We start from the raw sequence: 26,713 nt of genomic DNA on the forward strand, positions 1-26,713 counted from the left end.
AAAACTCTCCCAGTGAAAAATTCCAGGGAGCTATTTTCATATATTTTAGTAGTGTCCATGTCGCTGATCTTTCTAACCCATGACCTCCATGCATGCAGATCTTAATCCTGAGCCATCCTTCCGGAGGCTCAAAGTAAATTTCCATGTAATGTAGCAGAAAGGGGCTCATTAAACATGTAATGCAGCAGCGAACAACGGGTGCCAAGTAGTATTATAATAGCGAGGGAATGCATATGAAATGAGAGAGGGCTCTGAGATTGTGGAGCGAGTCTGTGGAGACCGCCGGGTTCTACAGAATGGATGGGTCTCCATTATCAGAGCATCCAAAGAACAAATTGGCTTCTTGCAGAAACTTTCAGCACTCAGTGCTAGCACATCGCATTGGATGGATGATGGTTGCTACAGGAAACACAAAACCTGTTTATACCCTTTATATTTAAGTAGTGAATGTGCATGCACAGCTTTCTGCTGCAGATCCACTTTCACTTGCAGGTACCCATCCAGTGACTGGATAGTAGAATGAGAACCAGCAGATGGAATAACTCACCTTTCTGCTCTTTCATCCCATCAGAAAGCTTACTGATTTAGACAAAGAAAGAGGCAGAAAATGTGATGTAGGTTACCCTTAATGGTCTTAGTCCTGTACCAGCTTGTGAACAGACCGTGAAAAGTCAAATTCTTATCTGTCACTCTGATCTCTCTTCCTATCAGCATATTTCTTCAGCTTTACAGCAAACCTGGATTTGTTTGCGGTTTCTTCTTCTCACAATCTGAGCTCTTCTATACAAGGCTGATACCAATCATATTCAGACATTTACACTTCTTGCATTTAAAAAGGTTTAGGGATGCATTTATGAATACAGAACCATCTTAGTGTGTTCTTTTATATCTGAAGTTTGGATATACCATTAAATGTGATATTTTGTTTCTTGTATAAGCCCAAACATGACCATCGAATGGGTTAAAAAGCAAAAAAACAAAAAACATTCCGGTTCATGAAGCTGCAAATAGGTCTCATTCAGAATCCGGAGGAACAAGACAAAGTAGATACTTAGCCCAAACATTGCTAAGATCATAGATCGGCGCCCCACTCAACAGCATGATCAGGAACACACGCTGATTACATTTGCATGGAGACTGGTAAATTTCAGAAGAGGCGCTGCGTCTTGGGTGTCTCGCCTCCGCAACGCGATTTCCAGACCCAGGAACAAGAATTACTCAAGGTGATTTCTAAGCTTTGCTTTACAGTTCTGATTAAACTTGCCTACATGATATCCTTACTTTGCTGCACCCATCAATTGCCACTGAATGCTCTGATGGAACTCTGCGGAAAGGAAAATTCCATCATCATTCGTATGAGTACTGCACCGGTACGGACGTGCAGAGGTCACTAACCAACAGCCCTAAAACTGGGACCCAATTAGACCCAGCTGTCAAGGGTAAAACTCTACAGTGGAAACTAAGACAACAATAAAACCCAACAGAGGTTCCAATCCCAAAAATCTTAACATTTTAACACCAGAGGGAGCCAATATAGCCAATATATTATTATTATACAAGATTTGTATAGCACCAACATATTACGCAGCGCTCTATATTAAATAGGGGTTGCAAATGACAGCCAAATACAGACAGTGACACAGGAGGAGAATATAATAATCAACTTCTCATTTTCAGTAGTCTATCACCCAGGAAATTCCCCCAAATATTACTGAACAGAGGCAGCATGGTAAACAAAATGACTTTATGGAATTCCCAGAATGTGATTTCTAATGTAAAACTTCATATTTCCCAGAAAAAAAACAGATGACGGTGATGTCATGTGAACTTGTTTTTCTCTACAACATACAAACGATGGTTTGTGATAAATTAAGCTGTGTCAATGCATTCAAAATGCCAACAGATATAATGAAACAAACCTGACACTCAGATCATATTCAAATTATAAATCAAAGAGATTTAGGGATTATAAAACCATTTAAATCAGCATTGGGTCACCATAGCTTACAATCTAACCACAGTCATGTTCACACACCTGGGCACTTTACAGTGCCAATTATCATACCAATATGATTGGGGATGGTGGGGCAGATGGAAGAAACAAAATGGATTGCATTTATTAAAGCTCATCATCACTGCAGAAGATAGACGTCATAAGAGAACCTTGGAAACCTAGCAAACCTGGAATGGATCTGGTCCAGGACTAAAAAATATTTGCCAAAAGCAAACGTGATTGAAGAAATACACTGCAGGTTTGTTTGATCACCCAGGTTCCCCCATGATAATCCATTTTCTCCAGTTTTGGGGATCTTTATTAAATCAGAGCCATAGGGAGAACAAACGCAATTGAGATGCAGCACTACAAGGACCTGAACACAGAACCCCATCACCATCAGTCCTAATATTGGACTAGCATAAGGTCAGATAATATCGGTGGTGGTTCCTTGCGAAATGGGCAGCACGGTGGCTTGGAGGTAGCACTCTTGCCTTTGCAGCACTAGGTCCCAGGTTTGAAATTTGGCCAGGACACTATCTGCATGGAGTTTGCAGGTTCTCCCCGTGTCTGCGGGTTTCCTCTGGGTAGTCCGGTTTCCTCCCACATCCCAAAAACATGCAGTGAGGCTAATTGGCTTCCCTCTAAAATTGGCTTTAGACTGTATATGACATATTTCCACGGTAGGGACATTAGATTGTGAGCCCCTTTGAGGGACAGTCAGTGACACAATTATGGACTTTGTACAGCGCTGTGTAATATGATGTCGCTATATAAATACTGTGTAATAATGATAACAACGGCAGCCTCAGGGGAGACCCTACCTGTAGACTACTGAGCCCCATAAAAAAACAAATAGGGGCAGCAGTGAGCAGTACTCAGTACCACTCATTGCCCCCCCTGATGTGAAATCTGCAAATTCCGATTCTTTAGGAACCAGCAATATGGTGCAGGTGGCTGGAGAGTTGAACTTGTGAACTAAAAATCAGCAAATTTACTGATGGCTTATTCATCAATTATTAGGATATTTTACAGATGACCCCAAAAGAAGGTCGGTTTATTCAACGTTGCCCCCAAAACGTCTGCCAGCAGATAGGGGGAACAGAACACACATTTCAAACATTCACAGACTTACTAAAACAATTTAATACATTTCCCTCCGAGGACCCGGATGTCTGAATACTCAACAGGCAAATACAAAAACAATAACTGTTTTTGTTTTTCTTGCTGCTTCTTCCAGTTTTTTGGAGACGCTACATTAAATTCTGAATGTATCCGTGTGTTCTTTGATAGAAGTGCGCTACCTCCAGCTCTATCAATAAACACTCCTAAGGAGAGAGGGGAAGAGATTGTCTCTGGTACGAGGCTGGCCTGCGTCTGCGAAATCCTACGCGATGAGCAGCCTGATTTTGTTTGATACACCAGTCAATGGTATTTATGAAATGTATTAATATTTGCCCGCAGGCGGTTAGGTAATTAAATCCCGCACAGGACGCCTTGTTAATTTACTCGGGTCCTATCAAAATCTTCAATTCAAAGCCTGGTGCGTCCCACAACAGGGACACTCGACTCCCCTATGAGCAGATTTTCTTGGATGGCGGATCTGCCATCGGCCAATTAATATATTTAAAGGAAAGCTCCACCTTTTTTTTTCCCAACAACCCTCCAGATACCTCTGATGTACATTTACATGCCTGATATAATGAATCCCCAGCAAACCAAAACAGATGGAAATATATATATATATATATATATATATATATATAATGACAAATGATTTGCATTTTTTTTCATGCAATACTGCATATACTACAGGGGATCTGATTGTTCTTTCCCAGCCTGTGATTGGATTGCAGCCTCTCTCCTGCTTTTTAACACATTCTAAAAAAGCACACAGACATGTAGCACAACCCATTAGCTCCTTGTGCAGCTTCTCCTTCTCTTAGTCTGAGTGGGATTGTAAAATGCAAATAAGCAAGTCATCTTCAAGTACCCAAGTATGCTTGCATTAAAATAAATACACATAATGATTATTTAATGAATACAGAGCTGCATCAATTTGTGTCTTGACTGCAAATAATTGGTCCCTTTCAAGCACATAAGTGCAGGCACAACGGAACTTCTGATGTGACCTTCACATATTTACATTATATGTTGCTGCTGTCTTTTCAATATTATTTTACATACACAGATCTGTTGGTCTCAGTCCGACAAGCTGAGTAACTGCTGAGATAAAATCAATTAAACAAATGGAGAGCCTGTTGTAAAGCACTATTGATGGACAAAGCAGGGAAAGCATTCGCAAGTACAGTTTCATTGTGTGCCAGCATTTATTATTACAATAAATATTCATAAACTGACAGGATTAAGTTAAAATAAGCACATTTTGGGTAAAATAGGAATAAAATCTAGAAATTTCTGTAAAATATATATAAAATATATATATATATATATAAAAACACCTTTAAATACAATTATTTCTAAAGTTTGAAATATTGCAAGCTCAAATACCTTATGTCATTATTGTGGCTCCCCATTCACCCCAGAACATCAGGACTATGCTTTTAGTGGGTGGGCAAATATTATTACACCACGGTAGGTCCTTAACTGTTCATTTCTTTGCACAATGGTGTCAAAGTAAGCAGTGACCTCCCCCAGGATGCTGCAGTTCCATTCTCTTCAATCAGCAGGCAGGGGGCATCACCTGACCAAGCCATGCTGTTTATTTTTAATGGAAAGATGTGAGGTTGCCCACCTGGCAAAAAAAAAACGTCCAGGTTCAATGGTTTACAAGAGGCGACAGAACTTCTAGCCAGGGGATCGTTTTTGCATTTCCATAGTGCATGAGATCTGATTTAAGTTTGGGTGTTTCCTTCCCCACCTGTTCAGGTAAAATAGGCTTTAGGCACAATTACCTTGTCAAGCAGTCAAACAGAAGAACATGGGGAAGTGGAGAAGGAGATGAATGGAAAGGATATTGTTCAGTGGTCTCTACTGTACATACTCATGAAATCACTGAGATGTATTTGTAGAAGAAGCATCACTATAAGGTATGCAAGGCAGAGTGACAACCTGACCCCAATATCACCTAGAAATCCTCACTTAGGTATCCTTCCATTGTAGGACTAAGCCGATGCAATTCTGAGCATCCCAGGACCACTAAACACCAACTGAAGGATCGGCTGATCCACCTATTTGTTCTGGGTCAATGGGCCTGATTTATTAAAGCTTTCAATGACTGGAGAGGATAGATTGTCATGGGAGAACTTGAGTGATCCAGAAAATTTAGAATGATTTCTTAAAAGACATGGCTATTCATGGCTATGGCTATGGGAATGGCTATGGGAAATATTTTCAATCCTGAACCAAATCCATTGTAGGTTTCCTGGATCACCCAGGTTCCCGCATGATTGTCTATCTTTTCCAGGCTCTAAGAGCTTTAATAAATCAGGCCCAAAGCCTCGGCCTATTGAAGCCAACAGCCAAGAAACTGCACAGTCAAATGGCTGGCCAATCAAAATGGTATATTTGTGCACTAACATCAAGTGAATAGGCGGGGTCAAATGAAGGCAGTGAGCTCCCCAGCACCTTTTAGCTGTGAGCATCACCCAAAACTCTTCAGTAACCACCAGGCTGTTTTTGGGTGGTTACTGAAAGATTGGGTCACAATACAGGTGCTGACACCTGCCTACAGCTTGTTTCTACCCAGTTTAAAGAAATTCCGGGGAGAACACTGGAAAGCTATAGGGTATCAGAGGCACTGGAATCAGCCAAATGGCGATCCATGTGGTGACAAGTGGTATCAGTTAAAACTTTTCACCATTCAATGGACACTTCTCCTGGTATCAAGAATAGTTGGGAATTAGTCATAAAGACCCAAGAATCCTTCACCTTTTACAGGCACAAGGGGGGAAATAAAACAAACTGAGTCAGAGAAAGCGAACACTGTACAGCAATTAGAGAGCAATTTGGTCTAAAAATGTACTGGTTATCAACATGGCTGACCCGACACCTTGAGTTGTACAGGTACGCATATTCATGTGCTAACATAACGTGAATGAAATATGGCGTCATTATGAGGACAACAGATTACTGGGGCATTAGAAGGACAATTTAACGAAGCATGAGACACGTGGATGTAGAACGCACAGCTGGACTCCCAACCATACTAGATAAAACAACTTCAATGCATCACTGGGCCACAAATCTAGGGCAGACCATCTATCTTGTGAAGGACACCTTCGTGTGCCACCTGTCCCCATCTCCCGGGTGCATCACCCAGAGTTTTGTGTTCCCGGGGACAAGAGGAGCAGGAAGATGGAGAAGGTATCCGGACCCACTGCGTGTTTAGAGGAGATTGTACAGTGGCCAATCAATAAAATGGGTGACAAGCTTGAAGGAGACGATATATATTCCATTTAAAAGTCAGTATCGAATGGGGTGCACAGCAGGAAACGGTCAGGGACGATTATTTATAGAGAAAGCCTGAAGCGGTGTCCTACTTAGGAGGAGATTTCAGATGTACCTAACCACCTAGGCACAGCAGTGGCTACCAAACTGAGTTAAATCAATATTCACAATGACGCCTTTACATTTACTAGGATGGGATTTTTTAAACCTTATGTTCTGCCGCAGATTTATTTTTAATGCAAGTTGCTGTTAAAATATTGTAATATGCAAAATGAGCATTAAAAAAATAATATATGCAAAGAGCTCTACCTAAAAAAGGTATAAACTCTGAGAGATTTAGCTTGTATCAAAAATAATTGCCATTTCTCCCATAAAATACAGATTTCATTTTTTGCCCATTTTTGGCATCTCAGGGCTGCTGAGTATACATAGAAATTAATAGACTGGGATTCAATCTAATTTTTTAAGCGGCAAATCTATTATAAACCATTGTGGATGAGATGTCAGAAACCCCAGAGCTGTCACTTTGTACTGTTTCCCTTTGCGGTTACATAAAGAGTTATATAGGAAGGAAAAAAAGAAGGTCAGAGGAGCTGGCCTAGCACATACAGTACACTCCATGAAAAGGTGAGCGCTATGATGTGCAAGAAGGGAGGTGGCTGTGCTAGGTAATTAAGTGTTCCTGGAGTAGTCACATTTGCTACATTGAGAGGGGAAATATAAATGGTTTTTAGAAAGTAAAAAGGCTGTAAGTAAACATTTAAAACGTTAACTTCCTGAGCTTTCATCTGCATTTTTAATGTTTTTGACAGACTATTTTTAAATTTTATGCACTTCTCCTTCATTAGCACAGGCTGCAGGAGATCAGAGGCACCGTGTTGCAAATTTCCCAGCATGTAATTAAAATTGTGGATGCCGACTCTCATCATTCAGTATAACGTTGTTTAGAGTACAGTATTCTCCCCAGAATTTTTTTTTAACCTGGGTGGGAAGAAGTTGTAGACAGGTGACTGCCTCTGTATTGTGACCCAACTTTTCAGTAACCACCCAAAAACAGCTGGGTTACACCTCAAAAGTGCTGGGTGGGTCATCCAGCTAAAAGGGGCTGGAGGGAACACTAAAGCAGATCTTCTACTAAATTGAGGGTTCACTATCACTGGTTTGGTGCTTTGCCCAAATCACCTACGTAGTTTATTGCATTGTTGGGCACAGCACTGCTATCCTTTTTAAAGAATTCCTGATAAATACAGAACAGGCAAAATCTCTTAAGAATCCATTTTGTTGCAAGTGTGTCTTCTCGTGAGGTTTAGACAGCTCTGCATTGCCCATAAAAGCCTCTGGAAGAAGGCCAACATTTTCATCTAGGTCAGCGGTCAGCCACCAGTGGTCGTCCGAAAAATTTTGGTGATTCGCAGCTCTGGCAGGTGCACCCCCCAGTGGGGTCAGGAGAAGGATCCCGCTGGGGGGCGCACCGGCCAGAGGCACGGACCATGTTCCCCATTTGAATCGCGGGCTCAGGGCAGTGGGCCGGTTGTGTCACTGGATACAACCCGTCCACTCCCCCATCGCAGGCTTAGTCTTGCTATGGGAGAGTGAGTGGGTTCTGACATGATGACGTCACTAAGTGAAGTTTCCCCTTTCAGTGGCGCACGCGCAGTCCGGAGTACGTAAATGTAGTGGTCTGTGAGATCCTACAGGTTGGTGACCACTGATCTACCGTAGGTGACAGGACCTGAAGACAGGTGTAAGATAAGTACCACTCCAACTTCTTGGTTTCCAGTTGCATTTTTATAATGCTACAAGAACAAAAAAAAATCTGTTGCTTAGCCAGTAACCCAGCAAATGACAAAACCCCTGGCCCCTCTCACCACCATTATATTTGGAGTTTGACCTAAATAGTTAATGCCCAGCCCAACATCAGCCCCACTATACCCATTACTGAAATATAAATGATACATATATTATTTTTCAACTTCTATAAAAATAAAGAAGCAAATGAGTCATTTGAGAAAACTCCGGCACAGTGGGGGAATTTCAGTTCCCGTTCACAGAAGTCTTTCTTCAAAGTCCAGACTTTGGCTATTTTAAGTTGCTTTTTCTTGGTGGCACAAAGAGTAGGTTTCCGTCTTACTACAGACGTTAATCCAATAAAACAGTATAACTAAATAATGCAAAAACTCCTTTTTTTATGCAATTCTGAGGACAATTTCTTTTCTTCTTTTACTTTATGAAGGTTCTTTTTTTTCCCACTTTATCCCTCAAGCGCCCCTGCTTGAACTATAGCTGGCTGCCTGGCTGTCCCCCTTTGTTAATAAAGAGAAATATTTGATCGGGGGTTACAGTTATCAGGGCAGCAGAGAATGTAATTAAATGCACAGTTGTAAGTGAGCTTGAAGGGCCATGAAGGTTTTTAATCAAATGTAGAAGGAGCAATTAATGGAATGCCTGTAACCCTTCTAGGCAGCCTGATGCTCTCTAGGCCTCCAACAGTATCCTGCATAGCGGGGACAATTGAGGGGGGGTGGAGGGGGGACGAGATACGCTTTCATCTACTTGGGTTCCCTGTGGAATGAGAAAATAGGATTGCTTGTTGGAAGACTATTGATCCGGCCATACAGACCTCTTCAGATCGTTACTAATACATCTTTAGTATACTTGGTGCGTTAAATAGAGGTGCAAGAGGGAGCTGCCCCTTGTGCCTGCCACCCTCTAAAATTAAATGGGGCTGATATCAGGTTTAATGCAGCGGTGCATAACCTGAATTCAGATCTGGATGCGTTAGTGACGACTAAGACTGAAATCAAATTCCCTGGCCTAAGCCAAGCTGAATTCTTCATGCTCATTAAAGCTTCATTTTTACCTGTTTGTTAAGAAAAGGAAAGCCGCCATCTTCCTTGCAGATATTGCAAGAGGATAAATCTGGGCATATAGGCAGAAATTAAAAAGTGCCATCATGTGCAATCAAAAACACGAAAATTTGGGTTTTAAATAATCACATATTATAGGGTTAAAATTGTTCCAATCGAATTGGACGGAATTCGATCACCTTTTATTTATTTTTTTGCCTTTTTTGCAATAGATTGCCACATTCATGGTCACCTTTCAGCCTCACCAACAGTTACCGATTTGATTATATAAAAAAACAAATGACTAATGAATGATCATTAACAACTTTTTACAGTGATGAAAAATATTTAATCATTGCAGATGCAGACCTCTTATACTCCTCAAATTAAATGCAACAGTTGCAAAAAGGACTGCTTGTGACAATCAGCAAACAATTAAGACTAAGTACAAAAAAATAATTAAAAAATGGACCCTGTAGCTCTTTATAAAACATGGAATAAACAAACTTACCTGCCCGTTAGCAATGCACGGTTATACATTCGCAGGACACCTTGATACCAGGATGAATGAATTTATGGTATTCCAATCAGGATGGCTGAAGATACCGACTTTAGAAAAACCAGATGAAAATGATGGAGCCACTGAGGTAGGAAGATTATCATAAAAAAGTCTTGGATTTGGATATACTTTAACTAAACGTTGATGAATAATAATTGTGTTGGAAATTGTTGTTTTTGATCAATGTGCTGGAAAATGTGTGCGGGACTGGAGGTCAAATGGTTACAATTCTACAGAGAAAACCGAAGCCACTCTTATCACATCACAAAGAGACATGATAAATGGTAAGGGGAAATGTTCAAGTGGGGACACCTGTTTTGGTGACAAATAAGCAGGAGTTAATGTAATCTACCTAATCTAATTACCTAATTTACCTTTCCAGCTGTATGTGTCCAACATGTCGAAGAAATTAAGGAAATATTGTTCTGGTGTCAGGTATATTTTAAGAAATAACCTGCAGGGATCACATCTACAGTTCTCTGGCAAGCCATTTGGCTTTGGATACCCAATAGTTAAGTCACATTTATGACCAATGCATACCTTTGCTACACATCTCTTGTAATAACTCTCAGTTCAGTACAGACCTCAAAAAAGGAAATGTAATAAATTAGTTGTGTTCCTATCCTTCTTACAACACTAAAGAAAAGTACTTGCCTTAACTTAAAGGAGGATTTGAAAAATGGCTCCAAATTTAATTCCCGAGGCTTTAAAGAAACTTCCGCCCAATCTCATTCTCCTTTTATTTGTTGCTTGAAGAAAGCCGCCAGCTAGCACATCGATCTTAATCTTACAAATAAACTTCTCTGAAATGCCTTATCTCCCTCCTAGAGCAGCTTGGACGGTGACCAAATCTATCGGATTAAGAAGAGGATGCTTCTGGAATAGACCCAAAAAGCAGACCTGCTCGATAGTGGTAGACATGTATTGTCCAGTTTCTTTCTAATTCTCTATTTTTGCTAAAGAGATCACCTAGTTTGGCCAAAATCTGACAGGTAGGACAGTCCAATGAAGATGAAACAGTCAGCAAGAATGTTCAAGATGATGTCTTAATGGGAAGAAAATTCAGGTTCAGAAGTACTAAATATTGAACATTCAAATGCATTTTGAATACCAATCACATTTTTTTCCTTTTTTTTTAATGGTAATGAGGGATAAAGCCTCTCAACTGATTTGGTACAGATCTACAAGAACCTTTAAATACACAAAAATTTCACTGCATATACACCATCAACTAAAGCATAAGCCAGTAGATGGTGGGTTCTCATTTCTGGCATCATGGGAGAACTGCCAAATCAAACCAGTTCTTCTATCTGAAACACACAGTGGCCAAAAGAAATGGCATTCCAAAAACATGCGGTTAGGATAATTGGCTTACCCCCAAATTGACCTTAGGCAATGACAATGGCAGGGACATTAGATTGTGAGCGCCTTTGAGGGACAGTTAGTGACAAGACAATGGACTTTGTGAAGCACTGTGTAATATGTTGGCGCTATATAAATATTTGATGATAATAATATTATTTAGGCACATAGTAGGTCAACACATCAGCCACATAAAATGTAGGTAAACCTACAAATTCAGAGCTAGTCTTCAGACCCTGAGGTCCCTGCCAGTCTGCCCATGTTTATGGCCATGATCAGCCTCCATCGGTCAAGTATAAGGCATTCAATGGGAAAGAAAGCTGAATATGTCAAGTCCATCATTGATCCTTTTTTAAAATGACTTTTACAGATTTAACGAAAACCACTTTATTTTCTGCAGCTGGATCCCATTCCTGAAATCAGGAAGAATCCAATTATATATAGATGTATGTAACATATAGCCCACAAAATCTCAGGATTGGAATACTTCCTACTTCCTCCCAAGTGACCCATACAGACCAACATGTGGTTTATAGAGAAAGTTAAAAAAAACTAGAAATCTGAAGTGTTCCCAAATGTGGAAGCCTGATTACACAAACGGAGAAGGCGGTGGAAGATGACCTAATTAAAAACCTCCAAAAACATAACAAATCATAAAATCTACAAGGATCTGGGACACAGACATGCTGTTGTTCTGTTATTGAACTTTTAGTATGCTCCTCCCCTATCAAATTCCGCTCGTTAACAATTAAAGAAAAATAAACAAAGAAGCCCTATTAATTTTGAATTAGGGACCCCCACCAACTGTTACACAGAAACAATCTTAAAGTAAAAAATTACAGTTCGCCATAACACACAATAAAAAAAACATCTCCCAACTCCTTATTGCTTTCCTAGAGTTTTTCTACCTCCCTTTGTCTTAAGTCCTTGACCACAATACTCTACTATTCCATGGCTGTGGACATGCACAGAAATCCCTGCATGAGTGCATAACGGGTATTTGGTTTCCAGTATGGATAGAGTAAAGGAGAACCCTTATTGGGTTTTCTTTGCCATCTCTGTACTTTCTGCAGAGACCCAACTTGTCTATTTATCCTGGTGACCCTTGTCAAAGATATGGGAGTACTAAAATTTTACAGTTGTCACCATAATAATAAGATGATCACCTTTTCCAGCAACAAGAGACTTGCTGCAAAGTTACAATGTTACAGGATGAGAAAATGCCTCCTCCTGCCTGCCATTGTCTCAGTCTAGGCAAAGTCAATGGAGCTTAATAATGGCTTGTTAAGAATAAAACTTTTTTTTGCTGTATTATGCCATGAAATGTATTACTGCAGACTTGTAAGGTTAATGAACGATTCTCTTTAATTTTTATTTGTAGTATATGTTCAACAATTGAATTCAGAATGTATTCTTCCAACGTGTTGCTTTCCGTATGTAAAGCTGGCCTGGTGCTCCCCAAACAATTTACTTAAATCCATATAACTTCCTTTTTGGCAGCCGTGGGAGTTTAAATTCTTCGTTCTGTCACTTTCTTTAGCTTCAGGATGCAGAAAAAGAAGTTTGTTCATGAGATATGACATGAATTTTTGCACGCTCAGATGCTATTTATACAATGGCCCTCTCAGCAATCGCGCACTGAGAATCCTACACAAGAGATGTCCCTATGGGGGGGTTTGTATGAGGTGTGAAAACGCCCCACAGCTGTCAGAGTATTGTTTGAAACACCTCAGAAGTTCCTCGTGGCAGGCGCAGGAGGGGGCCGTGAAAAGCTGAACAGAACAGAGAGGCTGTCACACATGGATAGAGAAAAAGGGGCCCGTATGGCTCCGAGATCTTCCGATCCATCAAAGCCAGAAGTATAGGAAAGAGAAGCTGTCAGCCATCCAGTCTCCAACCAAGAGAAGCACATGCATGGATAACAACGAAGAAGATTCGCTGAAAGGACTTCTTGCTTGGCGCTCTCCTTTACTGTCACCCCCCTGCTTCTCCTGCATCCAGAGATGAGGCGCCCAATGAGGACTGCGTACTTCACCATCTTAATGATGGCGCCTTGGCTGACAAGGCCTTGTCACCTGCTTACTTTTCTGTTTATTATACATACCCTCTTTTTTTTTTCTTTTTTTGGAGACAGCTTCTCAGGAAGGACCTGGCAGCTGTAAGTCAGTTTGACGTGGGCCCTTTAATCAACAAGAAGAGTGCAAGCAGAGACGGAGGAAGAAGAGAAAGAGAATGAGATGGAGACAATGTTCTGCGGAGGTACAATTATCCAGCCGACAACAGAAGTTGGAGAGTGAAAAATCAGTAGATGGCAATACAGACTTTCTGCACTTTGATTTATTTTTTTAACTGAATTGTGAACGTGAAGGAGATTTCTCACCTAGCTAGACAATCCATCCAGAGAAAAGCTCCAATCTTGTTAAAATATTGATGTAACACCTGCAACTTCTACATAAGCTATTGGCAACTACTCCAAGACTCAAGAAAAAGAATTATAATTTTTAGCCATGTGTCTGTAAATTGCATTGGGCATAGCTGAAAACAAATCAAATGAAATCCTTATTCTGGTCTGTTAGCTTTGTGCAATGGGAGTGGTTGGGGGTGAGACTCTGGGCATGTGCTATTAAGAGGGTGCCCAAAATCTTGTGTCATGATGCAAACAGAGCATAGGAACATGGGCTTTCCTGCTGATGGCTCCTGCTCCTACCCTTTGCTTTTTCAACATGGCCAAGAAAAGAAGGCAAAGACTGGCTGCATCTGCACCCACCAGGCCTGACCTAGTCCCAATACTTTGCCATAAGAAAGCCAAGGAACATTACAGTGAGACCAGGGAGTCAGAGGAACCATGGGGCTGTAGGAGAAATGTGCTGCCAAGTAGAGGGGAGAGGAAGTGCAGCCAGGAAACAATGGGGCCACAGAGGAGGTGTGCTGCCAATGACATGAGTGCAGCCAGGAAGCTGGAGTATTACAAATTATATATTTATTTTGGTCCCTGACAAACCTTGGGTAATATATCAAATTGTGTTGAAATGACCCAATCAAGTGACTCCAGACAAAATAATTTCTGGGGGAAGTAAGGTTAGAACTTGTTGCCAAAATGAGAAGTCTTTAAATGAATGTTAAACCTTTCCTGGTCTATTCTACACGTAAAAAAAAATGTTTTTGCAAAAGTTCCACTCAAATCATTGTTGAAGGGCTGTGTGAATCTCCCTTTTGCTTTCCTAATTCTGTCGTCTTTAGAAAATTTTATTTACAGAATTGGGGAGGAGGGCACCAACCAACCGGGGTGTCAAGAGTCTAACATCTCAAGAGCCAGGATAAAAACCCAACAGTCTCTAACGCACCCCTGTGCATCTATACTTTAAGTACATTTTAAATGCTTTTTATTCACCTAACAAAACCATCCATTAGCATTACAATACACAGACAACAATGCGGACACCGGAGACCACCAGCAACCTACGTGAAAATCTCTCATACCAAGGAAAATAAAACCCTAGCAACAGCGAGCAAGTCAAAGGTCGCTCTGTTGAGCGAGTGATCTTGTGTGATAACTGTATCCCAGCAATCACATAAAAAGCTCTTTCATAAGCAAATGTGTCACTGTGCGGACAATTTTTCTGTACAGCTCGCAGAATGCAGACCAGAAAAATCACTGTCAGCAAAGTAACAAGAATCAACATCAGTGCAAAAAAGTGAATTTGGACTGCAAAACAAAATTTGCAATGAGAGAGAGTGGAGAAGAAAATCTGAATATCAGAATTCCTCATCTCTATGATTGTTCTAGGTAGGTAGGTAAAGAAATATTGAAGCTAAAGCATCCAAATAAATGCCAGACAACACATCGGTCCAGCATTGGCAACCTTGTATTCTTTTTTGACCAATTCTCTTTGATCAATCTCTTACACGGTGTGTAATTGGTGTTAGATGCCTTTAGAGCAATGCAACAATCCCAGCATTTAAAAACAAGAGCAGAGGTTGAAATATGCAATTAATCAGGTCAGTGATAGACTATATGTAATTTGATGATCGGACGCACATTACTCTCTTCATTAAAAAACAGGCCCATTGATGTTTACCAACTTTATGCATAATAAAAATAATATAATAAATAATAACATAATAAAAAAGTACCTGTTTCTCGGTCATAGCGTAGATATACTGGCGGTCGGGACTCAGAACCAAATCCCTGAGGATGGCGTTTCCTTCGTGAACCAGTACGTTCTCATACTGCTGTGTGGCGTGGGATAAGGGGCTGGACAGGTCAACCAAAATCTGTACAAGGAACAAAAAAATAAAAGTTGGTTAGCACTTTCATTAATGATAAACACACTAACACAAATCAAATTCCAGATACATATGTGAGAAATGTTTTGGTTAAAGAGCCAGCAACCAACAAAAAGGGAGCCTAGGACCAACAAAGCTTAAGCATTTGTGCACCTGGTTTAAACCATGGACCATTTATTACCACTTTTTGTATGCTGGCCACATATTAGGTCACCTGAGGTCAAAGATGCACAGGTCCATTGATAAGGATCAACATTATTAAAGCTGACAGATCGATTGTAGCCTCACACAATTGCATGTGCATAGCCAGCATAAGGAAGTGTTGGAGAACAGTGCAATCAGCTAATATTATGGCCTTTATACAGGGGCCACCAACCACCTACAGCTTCTTCCCACCCAGCTTAAAAAAAATACTGGGGCGAATACTGGAATTATAACTGAAGTATTTTACTTTTTTCTTCTACTGTGTTACAATGTATATTCTTTAAATATTTCAATAAAATATATTTCACAAAAAGTAGTTGGAATTTTGAGCAGATTTGATTGCTCGTACAAATACCAAGATTTTTGTCAACATGCCTGATTGAAAACCCAAAAAGTTGCAATTCTATCATGAATTCAATTCACTTTTGCAATGTTTTTATGGGATCAGATAAGAAAATTAGCCCATGTGTATAAGACGCTCAAGAACGCCTTTACCTAGAGAGCCCTCCGACCTCTAATATGCAAGAGCGTCACAAAGACAGAGTTAAAACCGACACTTTAATTAGTTTGGGGATTCTCCTAGCAAAAGCTGTTTAATTACAGACCGCTCGATCCCAGGGACCGTCTCATCATTTCTCGGTCAATACGCACGCTAATCCAAACCGCTACAGGGCCTCAGCCGTGTTTACCGCTACAGAGGCGAGCAGCAGCTGATAAACACGCGATTGAGCCCTTCAAATAAACTCCCCAGCGCTATTAAAAAGATTAGAAGGACACAGGCAAACACATGGAGTATTAGACAAACACAGGATCACAATTGCCGCTCCAACTTGACATTCGTGAAGTGTTGTATAGCTGCACCGTGAATGCTCGCTGTGAGTGTATAAGCCAATGTGAGTGCTTTACAGTGATTAAACACGGACGACAGATAGACCTGCTCCAGAGGAAAGCAAATATTAACACAAAAGATGCAGAAGCCCCCCCCCCATCTATAAGATGGCTGAGCAGTCAACAGACGCAGGAGGGCTCTGCACTGTGTCAGGATGACATTAGGCGCGGATGGGCAAGGTTGCCTGGGAAACGGCGGCAACAAGAAAACAGCTAGTGAAACGTGGGCACGTGGTGTAAATGGACAAAGGGGGGCGTCAGTGATCAAATACAGAGAAAGACTGGGAATATTCCATTTTTTATTGTATTAAACAACATTAGTTCTACTCCTAGCTAGTAGCTACCTAGAAGGTTCTTCTTTTCATTCCACCAATGAAGTTTGTGCGGTTTTAGCCTAGGGATCAATAATTTTAAACATTTCCACCAGGGAAAATTCATATTTTTATTTACTACGCCTATCTATCTCACACATTTTAGTTGCAGATGACTACAGAATGGATGCAGTCCACTGTGATCTGTTCTATAGTAAAATACATTTTTGGTATATTAATGGCATTTTTGGTATATTATTATAATCAATACCTGAAACTGCCATACTGTGGGGTGAATCATTAGGACATATAATGAAAAATATGCTGTAGGTGAAGCAAACCCAACCCCAGAAATGATTTCAATTATTAACATTACAGGTTGATGATTTCAGCTATATACTGACCCTTTCTTGACCTGTTGTTTTTTTTTAATACTTCATGCAATATATCTTATTTACCATAGATGAGCATTTAGTTGGCTAAGCCACTGCATTGCAAAAAGCAAAAAATATTTAATGTCTTTTTCATTCTTTGGTGCATAGTCATGTGAGTCTCCTGCAACCACTTCCTGTCTACATGCAATCCATCAATCGCCGCATGACATTTCCAGGTTGATGGGGATAACAGTGGACCATGGCAGGGTAATATGCATTGAAATGGACTTGGAACAGGGTGACAACTATAGAGTGCAACTGGAAGAAAGCCACAGAGCACGGTCACACCATAACTGAAAGGGTAGGGGAAGGCTCACACAATGACAGATCTATGATTAAAAATCTTGCTGCTGATGCCAAACAGAGAGCACATCCAACTCTTCCAACACCCAATAATCAAGGAACTTTCAATGACTGCAAAATTTAAAATTAATTTTTATTTAAGTAATACTGATAATTTTTATCAGTAATAGTCAAATATCTATGCATCATATCGCCAAATTTCCTAACGCATTTCGCGCCTCTTACAGGCTTACTCATAGAAGGGCTTAATAAGAATCTTCATGACAGGATTACCAGAGATTATTTTAATAAAAACTGCCAAATTAATAAAACAAATTTTGAATTTACAAAATATTTTTACAAATTTTATGATTGACTAGTAATATCTATTATTATAAAGGAAATATTTGTCGGGTCCTTTTAAAGACAGACTAGGCTGCTTGTTGTCATTTCTATCAGAATCTCTAAATATTATTCTATATTATATCTACAGACAAATAAATGTGGCTTTAATTGAAACACTGAGGCGACGTGCCTATCTAAGCATAAAAGGCACAGAAGCACTCAGACCCCACTGAGCCCCCTTAAAGGCATATAGCTGGAGTCATAAGGGCTGTGCCAAAAGTCTCCGTGCCAACTACCCACCCTCAGGCCTAAAGCTAGGAGCAGAGGGCCCAGGATCCCCAGAGCGGGCTCATTAGCATGGAAATACATGCCAGCTCGTAAACAAATCACAGGCCTCGTTTAATTAGAGGCAAGGTTTTGATTTTCCGCCAGGATCCCGATAACATCATCGGAGGATTATTTTAGGCAGTTTTACTAAACAAATGTACTTAATTAGGGGAGCAGACCCTAAACTGATTTAAAGGAGCAGGCCTATTGTTTACAAACATGTCTGGATTAAATACAGTGGTTGGGTTCTATCAGCCAATAGCTTTTTAAAAATGACTTGTGTTATAGTTATGATGCATTTGGTTTGAACGTTGTTGGACATTATTTGTAAGAAATGTTATACCACAGCACTGCATCATCTGATCCTTCAGCCAACCCCTTCAAATTATCAATCCATTTGCTGAAAACACAGCCACATATATGTAAAGTGCAGCTGTGCCCAACTATGGATAGTAAATGATTTACATATTTCTAACAAGCAGTAAACAAATTTAAATCAAGCCCTCACTGACCTCTCTAGCTCTTGGTACTGTGACGATATTCACTCTTAAATATCACGTCAAATACTCTACAGTTTGTTTCTAACAGATCAGAAACACCTGTGGTTGTCTACATCAGAGGCTGCCAAGCATCTGTTCTTGTAGGAAAAAAAATTGAATAAAAGCTGTGATTTCAATGGTTCTTTTGGGAAATTTAAAGAGACTTCTCCACAATGCTCAAAGCTAGAGAGGTGAATGGGGGCTTGTTGTAAGGTACTTTTATTGCTTTTTTTCGAATAGGCAAATATCTTAGTAGGTGTACAGGTTAACTTTAGATACTACAGCACTATATATTATTTCTGCTATCAACAAGTTAATAGGGAATAAAGGAAGCAGCAGGAAAAAAAATGTTGTACAGTATAAATATCTTCTTTTTTTTTATTAACTGACATAATAAGCAGAAATCCCACCACTCATCTGTCCTGGGATGCAGGTGCCCTCTGTCCTTCAAACATGAAGCTAGCCTTTAATAAAGCCAAGTGCTATCAAGAAGTGCATTAGGGTACAAATCTAGCTACAGCTTCTGGGTTATCTCTCTGGGTGGAGTATAAAAAGAGTTAAAGAACAATCACATTTACATTATTGTTTGCATTTGCACCACTTCCATTATTTCTTGCCCTGGTGACAAATCTTTCAAGTCCAGAATAAGGTGTCACATGAACAAGAAGTGAAAAGAAATCTACCCAAGCAAGTCATGGAGAGCAGAAAAACCTTAATGTGGGTTGGGATGATGCATTATGGTTGGTTTCTAATACTGAAAAGCTGATCAAGCCTGGATTTAGTTTAATATCAAATTCAAAGCTGAACTGAAGGCACAAAGTATTTTATTTGAACATACCCTAATAGCAACAAAATAATATACATTTCATTTAACATTCACCAAATCCTTCAATATACATAAGTGATGATGGGAGGGGCCTATATGGTGCACCCACTACAGGTTGCCTGCAGAATACTACAGGGGGGGGGAGACAAGACCAGTCACCCTGCACAAGGAGAGAGAGAAGCAGTGACCAGTCTTTATTACAGGAAGTTCCACTATAGGGGAAAAGTGTCCGTCAAGATTACTGCACAGATCTTGAAGACAAAGAACATATTCCGGAGTTCAGCTTTGGAAAAAAAAACAAAACATGTGGACCAAATCTGAATCTTAATCTTGCGTAGAATCGTCTTACATGAAAAAAAAAGATGCAAAAATTCCCCCCCTTCCCTTCCCCACAAAAGACAGACATATTTGTTTGTTTTTTCCAATTACAGTCAGGATCAGCACAGCTGATAACAAAATAACATGTCTATTAAAACATATTTTGGTTTTCAGTGTCTGCAGCCTCCTCGAGAATTCTGGGGTAATTGTATAATTGAGCCGTAACAAGCGCCAGTCGAGAGAAAATGGAGAACAAAAAAAATGAAAAATGTAACTAAAAAAAAAAAAAAAAAAATGAAACCCTTTGGCTACAGCTGTCAAATTACATATTTTAATGAGGAGAAAATAAAGAATTTTTTTAAATGCGAGCAAGTTAGCGGAGGACTGAAATGTGGGTCAATAGAGACTAAGCGCTCAGGAACAAAGGGATATTAGAGCGTAATATAGATTTGGGAGGAGAGCAGATGCTGCCACCAGGGATCTCTGGGTATTGAGGTATTTAAAACTTGGAAAGCAAATTCTGATTCAGTGGGGAGCCACGCGTTCATGGATGAGCAATAGTCGAATATACTACACAGTGAGCTGATGGCAGAGTTATGGGCGTCGAGTGTCAGTTTATAACTTTGAACACAGATAAGGCTATTGAGGGCCCCATATAGATTCACCCACCTGAACAAGAATCACCAAAAGAGTCAGACCATATATATAATTTTTTGTAAGCAGGGGCAGTAAAGGGCCCTGTTGTAGACTGAAGTCACCCAAGTAAGTGTCCACATTGGAAGATTTCTTGTTCCGCGGTTTTGGGTTTTGAATGTTGTTCTCAGCATGGATGGGGTCCATGCCAACACCTTCCATTGGCTTTCATGCTCCTCTTGGGAAAAAGGTACTGCCACAATGGCAGCCAGGCAATGGAATAGCATGGGTTCAACGAGGGTGGAGGTAAACCTGTAACATTAATGGTTTCCCAGATCCAGAAGTGGCACCGTTAAGGGACCTCGATTGTGAATTTAGATTAGTAAATCTTCATTCATAAAGCAAAGCAAAACATTTTCAGGATGGGTTAAAAAAGAGGTGGGAGGGTGGTAGGGGGGTGAGGGTAATTTTTGCCCAAATATGGACTTTAAAGGTGTGAGTCAAAACATAAAAAAGTCTTTAAGACTCTTCTATAAACCCATGCACCATTGCTGTTGGTAACCATGCACCATTGCTGTTGGTAACCATGCACCACCAGGCCCTCGAATACAGAAACGACGATGATCGGTGTTGTGGCTGTGGCATTAGGCTCTTTACTTTGCTGCCAATTCTTTTCACTCTCCTAACAGGCTTACTATTAATGTCAGCTTTGATTTGGAAGGGCCGGGCGCTCCCCTTAACTTACTGTAACAGCCGGAGGAAGGAGAGGGCTGAAAAGTGTCCTATTATGCACCGCCAATATCCGTAATGACATAACAAAGGAAGAGCAAAAAATAATACAGACAACTCGTTCAAAGCGTTTTGTCTTGATTTGCTTACACAGGTACGTTAAATGGAAACACTCGGTACAGAGGAACCGTCTAAATGGATATAAAAATTGATGAACATGCTATTGTCATTCACATACAGTTTGTGCCTAACCATGGCTGCAGAACATATAAAGCGTGATGCTGATCAGATTATCAGACGCACTCCTTAATCATTCCAACTGGACTGCTACCGAGCACCAACACAATATCGTCTTCTGTTATTACTAAAAAAGCATTCAGTTGAAAATTGCAAAAGTGAATGTATTTAAGTGAAGCATCACTTCCATTGCAATTTGCCGGGGTACCCACAATGCCAATCGTCAGGTCACGCGCGGCATTCTTGGCCTTGCTGTAAAGTTGTTAATATATAGATTAGTTCAGGTTTCCGGTTCCATCTCCTGGCAGGCCCCTGACGGCCAGTCTTGCCAGGTAATAATTCTTTGTTTATTAGTTCCTGGATGAGCTGCAAAGTCTTGGCGTCTAGTTAATTATGATTAGAGAAATGACGGAGATTAATTGCGGTCATTAGTAACGCGTTTTTAAAGTGGGAAACGGGTGAAGATGGAGGAACAGTTTGTCACTTGGTGTGAACAAAGCGCAGATTCCACCAAATAGGAGCTCACTTTTTAATGACCTCCTCCTTCAAAGAAAAGGTTCTGCAAATGGACTTGGATTAGGAGGTAAACGATGTGGGTCAATGTCTGATTAATGGCCTATAACCTCCTTCAATGAGATGGTACAAAGGCCAACAATGGAAAATGGGTTCCACACGTTTATACAGACAAGTTTATATTAACAACCTACACAAACTTGGAGAGACTCCAAGGGGCCTTTTAATTGAGTCAGGGGACAGATCATTTCTTTTAAATTCTGCACTTTTTTAAATCCTATTGCCCATTTATATGGTCAATGGATCAACATACAAGTGGCAATCAAAATCCATTCTTTTGAAAAGGTGACCATTATATTTGGAAGCATCGCGCATTGACCATAACCTTGGCATTGAAAAGGTAGTGATTGCTGCAAAAAAGGCGAACTTGACGTCTAAAGACCACCACTGATTCATTATCTCCAATGGAAAAAGCAACAATCAAATCATTCTCCATAAGTCCTTATACAGTGGAGATCAGGTCTGTCTGTAAATAGATCACCAATGCATTCATTTTGTATTTTTCCATACTTTGTGTCTTCTTGTTGAAAAAATAAAGACCAGACAATGTTGTCTTTGCATATTCTTTAAAATAAATCTAAACATGTAGATAACATTCCTGTATCAAGTTTTATGTTTTTAAACATTTTCTTCCATCAGTACCAGCCTGCTTAGAGTGACAACAGAAGACCATGCCCATGCAATATAGGCCAACATGGCTATTTGGAAGCTCCTTTAGGGCACCAGTGATGGGTGATCAAATGGGGGGGGGGGGGGGCACAATTGTCACCCCATAACAAAGTGCCTGAACAAAGCAGAACTCCCAGGGTATATTGTTCAAGAGTTCAAAAGATTCAAGATGCCAAAATTAAATCTTACATGGACATTTTGGTATATCAATCCTCAGACAATAATACAGAAGATAGTGTCCGCAAAAACAAAATGCAAAAGAATAAAATGGGGGGGTGCTGGGGTCTTCCTGCCCCTCCTGCCCGACTTTTTGAGAAAACTCTGCACCCTTATCTCTCGGCAGAGGCGATTAATTCCCTGTGACTGGCAGCAGCAACAGGAGCGGGCGCTCGACATGGCCACACTTCAAAGCCAGGGGCTTATCTGCCTCAAACACACGCGGCAACCTTTTCAGAAAAACCCTTCAATGTTCTCCGGGCCGATCGCAGCCGCAGAAAAGCACAAGAGAGAGGGGCCTTGCGTGTCAGCTACTTGGCCAAAACCTTATTTGTTTTCCATGTAATTCTTTTCTCCCTTCAGTGGACATCATCTCCACCACATGTTTCTTTGTAAATCCTCCACTACGCATACATTTTTTTTTTTTAAATGAGATGTTTAATAAAAAAGAAGTTAGCTTATTCTCCCCCTGCACTTTTATTCCACCTCTAAAATTCAGAGAGCCATTTTATGGGTGGAAAAGGCAGACCTGTAACATGTTTATGTTGTTTTGAGAACTCTAAATTATAGCGATGTGTTTGACAAATTAAGGAAGGGAAAAATGTGAGGTGAAGTGTACCAATCGACAGAGCCTAAAAATATGCAATGGGCAAAACCATTAGGACCACATGTGCCACACTCTATGGGCTACCTTTGCTGAGAGTAAAAAAAAAATTGCCAGCTTTCTTTAGCAAAGGCAATAATTCCTTTTTCTACCAGCCAGACCATAGCGGGTAAAAAGAAACCGAGGTCATATTCCAAATTAACACCCCAGATCAGGTCCTGCTGCAACCTCTCACCTTGTGAATTGCTGCAAAATTACAATCTTGCAGTCGGATAAAGCAGAATTATTCATAGAGACCTAAAATCTTTCCCAATACAGTCACATTCTCCCCCTAAACAATCACTAATCTGATTGGATTTTTTTTTGTCCAATCACTTGAAATGATGGAATAATGTGTGTGTAAGGAGCTGAGTAGTAATGACAAAGTCACTTCTCCTTCCCCCTTTTTTTAATGCCATGGCCCATCAACTATTTTGTTTTGTTGCATTGTTGAAGGTCCAAAAAAGAAATGTCAATTCTAAATACCACTGACCCTTAGTTAATGCCCATTGGCACTTTAGCTACATCGAAAACGCGCCTGTTGGCCAAGTGAGGGGCTGAAAGAATCGAGCCCAGACAGTTTGGCTACGGGTATGACAGCCAGTCACACAGCCAGTTGTGGGGCAGCTGTTGAGCAAATGTTTATCACAAGCCATGGGACAGATGGAATTTCTTTGAACAGCTGCTGTCATGAGGTCTGGCCAGCAGGAGATAAATAAAGAGAGGAAGCCAAAAAAAAGAGCAAGGGGTAACACCTTTTTTCCCTGGGCTGACCGCTCTGGCCAGCGGCGTACTTCCCGCATTCCGCAGACATCACAAGACTGAGCTGTGTGCCCCCCATGATTCTTTTATAAACTGTTTACCGAAGCAACGCCAAGAAGAACTCTAAAAGGGGTTTCTGTTCAAAGGGCGCTTATTTTTTATCCCCCTTGTAAAAAGTTAAATTTTCTTTATGCAGACAACATAAAAGCCAGAACGAACAATACGGCTTTACATTCTTTCAACATTCGCAAGAACAAATTCTAAGCAGCAAAAACTGGAAATAAGGAAAGCTTTGTATTTTGGGAACGGTTTTGAGATGTATTTAGGGGGAAAATTATATCTTATTTTTCATTCTGTAACTAGAATTTTAAGGACATCCAAGACAAAATTTGCCGCAGGTCAAAATCTGTAAAACAACAAACATAGGAAAAGGGGGTTGGAACATTCCAATGATTCAAAATACAACAGTATCAGAAAATTAATATCTACCAAGCTATCTAGACGAGGCAACCTAAATCACATGTAAACCACAAGTATGGTTCTCAGACAGAGAGAAGATAGGCTGCCAAAGGATGCCAAAACACCAAACACATTTCAGAGGTCACACACTCTTCCTTGGGGCTCAATGGGAATCTGAATAGTAAAAAAGCCAAAGCTTATTTAAGTCTGAGGAGATGTAGCTGTTTTTGTTGTCCAAAGTGGCTTTAAACTCTAAGGAAAAAAGTAATGTGTGATCCACAATGATGAAATAAAAATGCATCCTTTACATTCATATAAATTAGTGTGATTGCTCGTCGCTTTCTTTCAATTTTAAATAGGTCAAAATCTGACTATTTGATGGCAGGGAGAATCACAGACAGAGCCAATGAGCCGCAACAAAAAAGTCCACTGTTCTCTGGAGGAAACTAAAACTTGGGAAGCATCAAATGGTATCTATGGCTCAATAGGGCAAAAAAACAGAATTCCAAGGAAGGATTAAACTCCATGACCAGTTAACTTTCATTTTCTTTATTATATAGCTAAAGTTTAATAAATACTGAAAAGTTAGCTATGTAAGATCAAAAAAATTGAGTGGGGGAACTAGAAGTTTCAACCGTCCTGGTATTAATGCCTTTTAAGCCCTGAGAAAAAAAAAATCTATATGTCGGCATTATCTAGAATGGCGCTGGCACTGGAAGAAAGTGACACAAGACAAGGCCTCACTATCGTCCGCTGACTACTATAAGTACATCCACATAAGCTCTTAGAGGAAGGAGTAAGTGCATTAATCCCTAGAGATCAGCCCTTGTCAGGCGAGCTTAGCACAGCCGAATATTGATTTGCTAAGCTTTACAGCAAGAAGTGTTTCGGTGCAACTAGAGCAAGAGGAGGAGCAAGCGAAGAAATGGACAAGGGCCGCGCCGTACTGCAAAAAGAATAAGTTTATCTCTTTGAAATTTGAAAATAAGCAAAAAAAAAAAATTCTGATTGGTTGGTTGCTGTTAATGATTTGTGATACCTAAGAGATGCCCCCACTGATGATGTTCTTACAAACAGCTGGGGGCAAAGCATCTGGAAGGATGGCAATGCTACAAAAGCTTCAGTGGTTAGCACTCCGGCCTTTGCAGCGCTAGATTCAAATTTCAGCCAGGACACAATCTGCATGGAGTTTGCAGGTTTCCCCGTGTCTGCGTGGGTTTCCTCCGGGTACTCCGGTTTCCTCCAACATCCCAAAAAAACATGCAGTAAGGTTGACTTGCTTCCCCCCAAAATTGACCTAAGACCTTGACTACATTAATGACACTTTACTATGGTAGGGACATTAAATTGTGAGCTCCTTTGAGGGACAGTTAGCTTTGTACAGCGCTGCATAATATGATGGCGCTATATAAATACTGAGTAATAATATTATTAATAAACTTGGGAGTTTATTACAAGTTCTTTTGTTGGCAGAATCAACAAGTAATGGGTAGCACGGTGGCTCAGAGGTTAGTACTCTGGCCTTTACAGTGCTAGGTTCCAGGTTCGAATCTCGGCCAGGACATTCTTTTTGGAGTTGCGTGGGTTTCCATCAGGTATTCCGGTTTCCTCCCACATTCCAAAAACATGCAGTTAGGTTAATTGGCGTCTCCCACCAAAAAACAATTGGTCTTAGACTGTATCAAAGACATATTACTAACATATGAACATTAGATTGTGAGCCTCTTTTGAGGGACAGATGGTGACATGACTAAGGACTTTTAACTATGACTATGTACAGCGCTGCTTAATATGACGGCGCTATTTAAATACTGTGTAATAATATTAATTAAAATATATAATTTGGATCATTTTCAAAAAC

The 26,713-nt window shown here is 40.3% G+C and overlaps 1 protein-coding gene across 2 annotated transcripts in view; it reads right to left on the reverse strand.

Moving 5' to 3' along the window:
- PLXNA1 (plexin A1) overlaps positions 1–26,713 on the reverse strand; it is a 224,154-nt gene that overhangs the window by 84,282 nt on the left and 113,159 nt on the right. For both annotated transcript variants that reach the window (XM_072420537.1, XM_072420539.1), the window contains exon 4: positions 15,305–15,445. In XM_072420537.1, coding sequence (XP_072276638.1) covers positions 15,305–15,445 — 141 coding nt within the window. The remainder of the gene's footprint in view (positions 1–15,304; positions 15,446–26,713) is intronic.

This window comes from Pyxicephalus adspersus, chromosome 8 (assembly GCF_032062135.1).
Source record: "Pyxicephalus adspersus chromosome 8, UCB_Pads_2.0, whole genome shotgun sequence".
In the NCBI taxonomy this organism is placed as follows: Eukaryota; Metazoa; Chordata; class Amphibia; order Anura; family Pyxicephalidae; genus Pyxicephalus; species Pyxicephalus adspersus.